We start from the raw sequence: 9,612 nt of genomic DNA on the forward strand, positions 1-9,612 counted from the left end.
AAAATGTCACCATCCAGTTAGGCTCATCATCAATCACAACTCCAAGGTATCTAGCTGTTTTTGAAGGAGTTATGGTTGATAAGCTGAATTTCTCAGACCACATTGCTAAAACTGCCCGGTCCTGCAGATTTGCTTTATACAACATTAGGAAGATCAGGCTCTTTCTTTCAGAACATGCAGCACAACTCCTTGTTCAAGCTCTTGTTCTGTCCAGGCTGGACTATTGCAATGCTCTCTTGGCAGGTCTTCCAGCCACTTCTATCAAACCTCTACAATTAATCAAAAATGCCGCTGCAAGATTAATCTTTAATGAACCGAAAAGAACGCATGTCACACCTTTGCTACGTGTACTGTGTTAGGCTAACCGAGACTTGTCATTTGCACTTATATGTTGTTGCTCTTTTGTTAGTTTTGACTGCTTTTATTGTCCTCATTTGTAAGTCACTTTGGATAAAAGCGTCTGCTAAATGACTAAATGTAAATGTATCTCCTGTTCCGTTGTTTTCTCCTTTTTGTAGTTTTAAATAATGATTTAATGATTTGATATTTGTTTGCCGCCGTCACGGCTATAATGCTTCTCCGACGAGCTGCTTTTTCTTCAACTTTTGCCGTGGTACTGCGGGTTACACCAGCAACATGCCCGTGGACACTGCTGACTAGCGGTTTGCATGTGTACTGCACGTTGACGCGGACAACGACGCAGAAGTATAAATGAAAACTGACGCATAGCCTATGGCGTAAAGACTACGGCGTAGGTCCAACGCAGAAGTATAAATCAGCCTTTAACACGGCCAAAACGTGCATGTCTACACGTACAAAAGAAACGCGTTCAAAATTACCGCGTTAACGGGGGCAAATTGTGCGTGTTGACACTGTCGCATTTCACGCGTTCCGTTTAAAGACTTTTGGCCCCGTCCGCCTTCCATACGCGCGCTGTACGTCACGTCACTATATTAAAAGCAATCGTCCATATTCTGACTTGGTGAAAAGAAACATTTTATCTTAAAAGAACTTTCAATCTTGTGTCTGAAGTTTAATTACACTTTTTAAATAGCAAATTCTGGAAATCAGAGCGCATATAAAGAGCGTGTATATGATGTAATCAAATTATACAACGTTACAGTTACGTTGCCAGTAAGTCATGAAATTACCAATATATTACGAATAGAGTACGTATCTGGAACGTTCTTGGTTAACTTGTTACGTTAGGAGGGCGTACTGATGACGTTGTGAGTTGGTAGTGGGATGGTAAGGGAATTACGTGCATATGACGTCGTGGTTACGTTGTCTATTGGTAAGTCATGAAATTACCAAAAAGTAAGAATACATTACGTAACTGTTACGTCGTGTGTTAGCAGGGCAAGTTGTGCTTAATGTCATATCCAATGTGTTGAGATATTTAATATGAAAATAAATGTAGCCTGATTTGGTTATATTATATGTCTTTTCTTATTTAACCATAATCATGATATTGTAACTGTGGTGTCTTGCTCACTTCTCCGTGAACAGCAGTGCATAAATCACAACTGGGAATAGAAATTCAATAATAACGGCAATCGCATTTAACGGTAAAGGCTTATATTTGAATGTTCTTTTCATTTATGAAGAATTATAAGCGTGTGTATGATGTAATTTAGCCAATGCACATTTGCTCAAAAGCCTGGCAGAGTGATCACAAGATGCTAGGCAAAAGTTTTGTGTTGTTTACAGAAAGGATGCGCGTTCTCAACTTTTTTTCTGTTAATTATGTTGCCCTGCATGTCTGTTTTTCTTCAAAGCACCAACTTAGAATGCCTAATGTTGGTTTGATTGCTTGTGTTACATGATAAAATAAATAATCTTGCTTACCTGATGTAATAGATTTAATGCGAGTGTGGTTCGGGTCGCTACTCGCGGTCTTTATGTCAAACGGTTCTGGTCTGGTACAGAATTAAATTAGTGCTGCTGTCAGATAATGGGTTGGGTGTTCTAAGTACTGCTGGTGCACGCTACCAAACAGGACCCGTGCAGGCTTTAAATGCTCATGGGAGTTTTACTTAAAGTTGTTCTAAGGGCAGAAAGGAAAATGATTGGTTGAAAGATTCAACCAATGAAATTGGATCAGAGACGTTTGGAAATTTGGAGGGAATCTACAGAGATACGTTGACTGTTCGTCGGAGATCGCATTTATTGTAAGGTAAGTGAATTTACGATATATTTTATTAACATAAATCTAAAAATATTAATCTAAAAATCACACATAAACAGCCTCTAAAGTTTACTAAGATAATTGGGGAACATTGAAAACGCACTGTTGTGATGTCATTCTCAAAATAAAAGAAGAATGTCTTAGTAGGTATTCAGGGGTGCCCAAGCTCGGTCCTGGAGGGCCGGTGTCCTGCAGAGTTTAGCTCCAACCCCAATTAAACACACCTGAACGACCGGCCCTCCAGGACCGAGTTTGGGCACCCCTGTACTAGAAACTTTGTAGCAGGTGTGTTGAGGCAAGTTGGAGCTAAACTCTGCAGGACACCGGCCCTCTAGGACCGAGTTTGGGCACCCCTGTGATATATTATACTATACAGTAAATTAAACAATGTTTGCTAGATCAATATTTTGAGTAAATAGTTGATCTCATGTGCGCAAAAAAACAAAACAACAACCACCTTATATTAGATGCATTTAATGAACTACACTTTCATACAGACATTAAATAGAAGTTCAGTAAAACAGTATTTAAATGTATGTGGTATTTGGGGCAACACCTTTACATACACTACAAGCCACCAGTGAAGTGATTAACTAAAACTGTCTGCCAGATGTTTTCTTCGTAAGAAGCAGTCCCAAATATAATGATGCTTTACAATTAATTATTGAAAACAACACTTAATAATAATATTTGCAACAAAACCAAGCAATCACTCTTCTGAACTTCTGAAGTTGACAAAATGTCATTTATCTTGCAGATTTTGTCTCATACAAAGACTGCATATACTAGTAGGTACAAGACAGAACACAATACCCAAATATTACAAAGCACATGAAGGTGAAAGTTTGAAATACAATACAGCATTAAATGTAAAAACTAAAATTAACTTGGGAAACTATTCTTTGAATGGCATGGAACTTCAGTTTGTTTAAAATTAAAGATATAAAAACTTATTTGGCACAATCACTAAACAAAAACTTCCTTTAATTCTTCTTTAATTCTACACACACACACACACACACACACATACATATATATATATATATATATATACATAAACTTGAACACGTAACATTTCTAACTTAAAAGAAGTCTGCAACTTGAAGATTTCAGGACAAAATCAAAAAAATTATACAAAACCAAGTTCATATTATATTGGTGCAAAGGAGCAGCCTTACTATTGATACCTCTGTTTGGTTAAGAAGAAATCTGCAAGCAAAAATAATAATAATAATAAAGAAAAATAATAATGAAATTCATACGAATGCTGAGGGTCTCTTGAGCACAGCACTGTATTTCATAGGAGCTCCATCTGCCTTCAGCTGAACATCCAACAGGGTGAAGATGGAAATCTCCTGCAGAAGAGGACAACACCATTATCCACTGCAGATATAACAATGTATGTGGTTTCTAGGATGTTCTAAAAAGCAGGTAAGGAATTTATATGCAGTTTCTAGGATGTTGTTCTAGGATGGGCCCAGATTATGTTTGTGCCCTAGGCAAGATTTTAGATTTCTGCCTCAACCCCATGAACCACTGGTAACACTAAACTGGATTCAAATTTATAGTAAAAAAAAAAAAAACTTTATTGCGATGCGATTTCAATTTTTCCTTTCTCTTCGGAGTGTTACAAGCTCTTGGTGCATAAAGAAGATCTGTAAAGTTGCAAAGACTAAAGTCTCAAAATTTGTAACAAATAATAAATCTGACAAACAACCTGTTCCAAATTAGCTTCTAATTGTTAGAAAAGAAAAAGAAAAGAAAAATACATTTTTACACATGAAAAAAATGCTATGTTTAAATGCTAAAATGTTGCTATGTTCTGAATGGTTTTAAGCAGGGTTTGAAATTAACACCCACTAACCCACCAAATACGGGTAAAAATCAGCTGTGGGGGGTGATGCTGTCAAATCACTAGCCAATTTGGCAACCGTGTCTACTACACCGGACGCAACCGGTGCGACAAAATAGAACAATAAAACCCATTACGATCAGTGATGCTGTCTACACTGGATACGGTGCAACACGACAAATCCCTGAAAGTAAACTGATGCCTCGTTCCATTTAGGACTGTGATTTGCAAATTGCAATGCCTGCTTTTGTCACATCCAGTGTGAACAGCCAAAGCTGTTGGTTTATTTCAGTAATTTTTCTTTTGGCTAGTAGAAGTTATGAATAACCTGTAACAAAAATTTAGTAGCCAAATTGGCTTGGTTTATTTTAAACTGTTTGATCACATTCTAGGGTTACTATTATGCATAAAAAACCCTTATACAACATTGATAGGAATACTGAGATCAAATACAATTTTTAACGATTAATCGTGCAGCTCTAGTTGCTTGGGTGTTGCTATGCGGTTAATAGGGCACTCTGTGATTTTATGCATTGGTATGTGGTTACTAGGTGTGGTTTAGTGGTAAATATCTTTGGAGTGGTTCAAGAACATTGTTATGTGGTTTGCTGATCCGCAAATGTGCGGTTTTAGTTATAAATGTAAAAACATATAATCAGGATTAAATTGTTTCAACATTTAGAAACTAAAAACATTGAAATTCTAACTATACTCATTATAAACCAATGTATCAGAAATTGAGAAAACATGATTTTAGCAAACAGAGATCTGCTTGGAGTAGTACACCTGTTGTGTGGACTCTTTGCTGGGGTCACCTTGTTCCCAAACAAGCGTCATCTCTGGTCTCTTTCCCACTTTACGGAAGTGGACTGCCTTTAGTCCCTCTAATGACTTTAGGAGAAAGACAACATTTATTATTCATTATGTCATGCATTATTAAAAAGCAATGATTGTTTCAACTGTTGTTGCCATTTATATAGTGCTGGTTTCCTTTTCTGAGCTCAGTTTAATGCCTCATTACATTCAGAGGAGTTAAAATGGTCTTCGTAACCTAGGAGATACAGTTCAAGCAACTTGGTAAAAGGAATGATATTAATCTAAAAATAACATGACAGCATGTCGACAGAAGGTAAATGCTCCTATCTTACATATCTCTAACATATTTTTGGAAGATACAAACTGTAATAATGAATATAAATAGTGGAAGATACAAACTGTAACAATGAATACAAATAACTAGGGCTACCCCCCCCAAATAATCAACTAAATATTGGGAAAAGGCTTAGATGACTAACATTTTATTAGTCTGTTAGTTGCAGAAACAAAATGGTCCATGACCGATAGATAGCTAACAGATGGTCCTTGAGGTAATTACAGTATATCGGCAGGAAATCCAAAAGTTTGCTTATTCACCGACCTCAAATATGGTTTATTATTTGAAAGTGAAACATTTAAGTAATAGCAACTTCACATGGCCACTCGCTCTAACGTTGACATATGCACTATTAGATGCTGTTAGAAACTCCGAAGCACAGACCAGGAGACTCTTGGGTATCTTCGGCAGAGTTCTTTATTGAGAACGCACTGTGTGGCACTGCAGTCATCAAAAGTCTAACTAAGGCAGTGATACATTGTAGTTTATATACATTTAGGGGGCAGTGCTTAGGAATGGAGACAATGCACCTGGGTGATGACTAGGGGTGTGACTGAAGCCAAATACCTTATTCTGAAAGGCACGGATAATGGCTTCAAAAGAATAACGAATAATTTTGGCAAATAATATTCGGCTGAGGCTGGTTCAGTCACTCCTCATATTTGCTGGGTAACAGGTGAGTCAGGGGATCAGTGCGATATTATATATAAACCTCTAAAGTCACTACGCAATAATGAGTGTGTGAAGTGAATGAATGTAAACTTTACTTCTGTCATGACAACTCTCGGAGTGATTTGCATGGTAATGTACATGATAATGTTAATGTACTTGGTCTTGGCGGAATAGATCTGCTACCCTGCTGCTGATACAGATATAAATAAACAAACTTTGTTCAACAGAATCGTTCTTCTTATGTCATCATCTTTACCATAAACGCTAAATACAATGCATTTCACCTTAGTTTTTCAGGTGATTGTATGTCAGGATATAGGATCAGTAGATCTAAGACAGATTCTTAAATTTGAAACCCCACAATGCCAAGTGTTTGTGTGGAGTGTGGAAGCTATTAACACTTTTACTGCTTGACATGAAGGCTGGCATTCACTGGCATTTTTTCCTGATAAAGTGGAAACAAAATACACTGTTATTTTTGCTCATGCAGATGAAGAATAATACATCATTCGAAACAGTAAAGTGTCTGTGTTTGTGTACACTCACAATATCGATAAAACATTGTGCTTTTGTAAAATAAAGAACAGGATGCACTTTCTGCCGTCTCGGTCTCTGTGAAGTGGAGCATGTCACAAAAACGAACCGAAACTCAGCATATAGCCTATAAACAACTTGATTCACAGACATGAGAAACATCTACAGAAAGCTAAAAATGTGTACTTTTAAATGAACAAATTCAAAACAAAAACTCTTTCATTATGTAATTCCTATTAAAGGTGAATTTCTGAAGGTTCATCCACTATACTGCGGAGATGGCGAGTCAGCATTGTCAGCTTCATCTTTGTAACAGACACAGTCTCAAAACACACTAGTTTAATTAATAAATAATTATAATATCTCCTTGCTATTTTTTTCTGACACATTCAAAGTCATTACTTTTGTGGGTGCTTTGTGTTAAGCTTTATGCATGCATCTGAGTGTGGAATAGGCTATATATTAAAGGCCTCCTAAGTATATTTTAATAAGTAATTAAATTAATATAAATGTACGACTAGATGACTAATGACTTACATGAACGACTATTAGTCGACTAGAAAAATCTTTAGTCAGAGGCAGCACTAATAAAAACACTAATATTTTAGTTCTAATATGTTAGAAAATGATCGAAACATTAAGACATTAATTTAGCATTCCAATCTTGTCAGTTAATTATCTGTTAACAAGCGTCAGTTGTCGGTAAGGGGGAAAAAAATGAACATCCCTAGTTGCTAGCATATTTTAGCACATTGCAAGCCTGTTTTAGCATGCTATAGCATGTTGCGATAGATACACAAGGAACCGCTTCTATGTACTACAGGTACTGCAAGAAAAGTTGGTGCTTAATTTCAGTATTGAAAAGTACCCATTTTTTTTACTATTATGGTCAAATACAGTGGGCAAAATATTTATTTGATCCCCTGCTGATTTTGTAAGTTTGCCCACTTACAAAGAAATGAAGGGTCTCTAATTTTTATGGTAGGTTTATTTTAACATATAGAGACAGAATATCAACCAAAAAAATCCAGAAAAAACATTATATAAAGGTTAGAAATTGATTTGCATTTCAGTGAGTGAAATAAGTATTTAAAGAGCTCAATTTTGGTCTCATCTGACCACAGCACTTTCTCCCAAGTCTTCTCTGAATCATTTAGATGTTCTTTGGCGAACTTTAAATGGGCCTGTACATGTGCCTTCTTGAGCAGGTGGACCTTGCAGGATTTCAGCCCATTGCGGCGTAGTGTGTTACCAATGTTTTGCTTGGTGACTGTGCTTAATCTAACCTTTATATAATGTGGTTTTTTTCTGGATTTTTTGGTTGATATTCTGTCTCTATCCTTTAAAATAAACCTACCATAAAAATTACAGACCCTTAATTTCTTTGTAAGTGGGCAAACTTACAAAATCAGCAGGGGATCAAATAAATATTTTCCCCACTGTATGGGGACAATATGTATGGCACCAATGTATTTTTTCAACATTTTTATTTCTATTGTGAAATACGTTTTACCATTTCTAAATAATAATAAATAACGATAAGCTATGAAAACAAACAGAAGTAAAATACAGTCATACATACATTACAGTAGATTCGTTTCTGCACTCCGTAGCGAAGCACAAGCACATCAAAGGACTGGTCTAGAACTCCCACGACCATAGCTTCTGAATCCAAAGGACCACACTCCTACCAGCATCATCACATTCATAAATAAATGGTTTAGCTGTGTTTACCAACATCATTTTTGCCTTGGCAGATCAACAACATTTGGAAGATCAACAACAACTATGCTCACATGATCAAGGGCAAAATGTATTTTGTAAGTTTATTTTATTAATATTTACACATACAGAAGATTTTTACCCTATGTGCAAGCTGTTCAAATGACAAGTAAAACCTGATCTTTTTTCTATGATACGTACCTTAACAAAGACAGCAAAGAAAAGTTCAGAGCTCAACTCCTGGACTCTCTTTGAGGCAGTCTTCCTGTCATTGCAGTGGGATGCCAGTTTGTGTACTTCCTCTATTGAGAGACTCAATGGTGGTCCACAGTCTGTAACAGCACAGATATAATGAATATGAGGCTTCAGATAGAACCATTACTAAGCAATGAACTTAAAGTCTGTATGATCTGGAAGTTGCAACCAGTTGTAATGCTTTTATGAACTAAATCGAATATTGAATAAAAAAAACATAATAAAAATAGAGGGCAGAGCTTGATTTGAGCACACCTCCTCACCGCCACTTCATTTCAGCAGACTGATGACTGGAAGTTAAAACTACCACTAGAAGTAGTCCTGTTCATGTAAATTCAAGCTATCGTTCTTTGTTTATTGCTGAAGCCATGGCCCACAAAGATGTGTTTGGGGTGAAGGTGAAGGTGCAGATGTGAAGTGGTACTAAATAGGAGAAGGGTATAAATGTATTTCCAATACATTAGATGTGCCATGGAATACTATGAAGGCCACTATCAACAAGTGGAGACAATGGGGCACCATAATGACATTCCAAAGGGCTGCTTCTCTTCAGCTGGGACTAGGGAAGTATTAAAGATAGAAGGAGTCATGTATCATGCCAAATACCAGACCATTCAGGCACAAAATCTGGGGGCCTCCATTAAGGAATTTCATCTTTCAGCACAATAATAATCTAAAACACAAACTTAAGTCAACAAAAGTCACATCCTCATTATCATCATCCTTGACTCCATTCAGAGTATTCCAGTCCAGAGTGTGGAAGTGTTGCATAGTGGAAGTGTAGTATAGTATCACTAGAGAACAGGCAGCAGGACATTGAAAACCCCTAGGGGAGCTGGAGCAGAGTCAACTACTAGGGATGTAACGATTCACTCAACTCACGATTTGATTCGCGATTTTGATTTCACGATTCGATTCACAAATTCTTTTTTTTTTTTTTTTACAAAAAGAGGTTTAAGACAAATTATAAATAAATGTGTCCTTTTATTACTGCTTGGACAAAATGCTGCATGTTTCTTTGTGAAATTGAAATATAACACTATAATAATATACTAATACAGCACTTGTATATTATTGCTCTTTTGTTGGTTTTGATTGCTTCTATTGTCCTCATTTGTAAGTCGCTTTGGATAAAAGCATCTGCTAAATAACAAAATTTAAATATAATGTAAATAACAAAACTAAATTGAAATTTTAAAACAAGCCCCAAATCAAATAAATAACACAAATAAAAGA

At 36.4% G+C, this 9,612-nt stretch overlaps 1 protein-coding gene across 5 annotated transcripts in view; it reads right to left on the reverse strand.

Annotated features, from left to right (window-relative positions):
* Window positions 1-2,799: 2,799 nt before the first annotated feature.
* The window catches only part of dis3l2 (DIS3 like 3'-5' exoribonuclease 2), a 110,490-nt gene continuing 103,677 nt past the window's right edge, over window positions 2,800-9,612 (reverse strand). For all 5 annotated transcript variants that reach the window (XM_016536916.1, XM_016536915.1, XM_016536919.1 and 2 more), the window contains 4 exons: window positions 8,323-8,453; window positions 7,982-8,086; window positions 4,827-4,931; window positions 2,800-3,543 (listed from right to left, as the gene is read on the reverse strand). In XM_016536916.1, the coding sequence (XP_016392402.1) occupies window positions 3,445-3,543; window positions 4,827-4,931; window positions 7,982-8,086; window positions 8,323-8,453 (440 nt within the window). In that variant the 3' untranslated portion in view covers window positions 2,800-3,444. The remainder of the gene's footprint in view (window positions 3,544-4,826; window positions 4,932-7,981; window positions 8,087-8,322; window positions 8,454-9,612) is intronic.

Source organism: Sinocyclocheilus rhinocerous, unplaced genomic scaffold (genome assembly GCF_001515625.1).
Source record: "Sinocyclocheilus rhinocerous isolate Xijiao unplaced genomic scaffold, SAMN03320098_v1.1 scaffold577, whole genome shotgun sequence".
NCBI lineage: Eukaryota > Metazoa > Chordata > Actinopteri > Cypriniformes > Cyprinidae > Sinocyclocheilus > Sinocyclocheilus rhinocerous.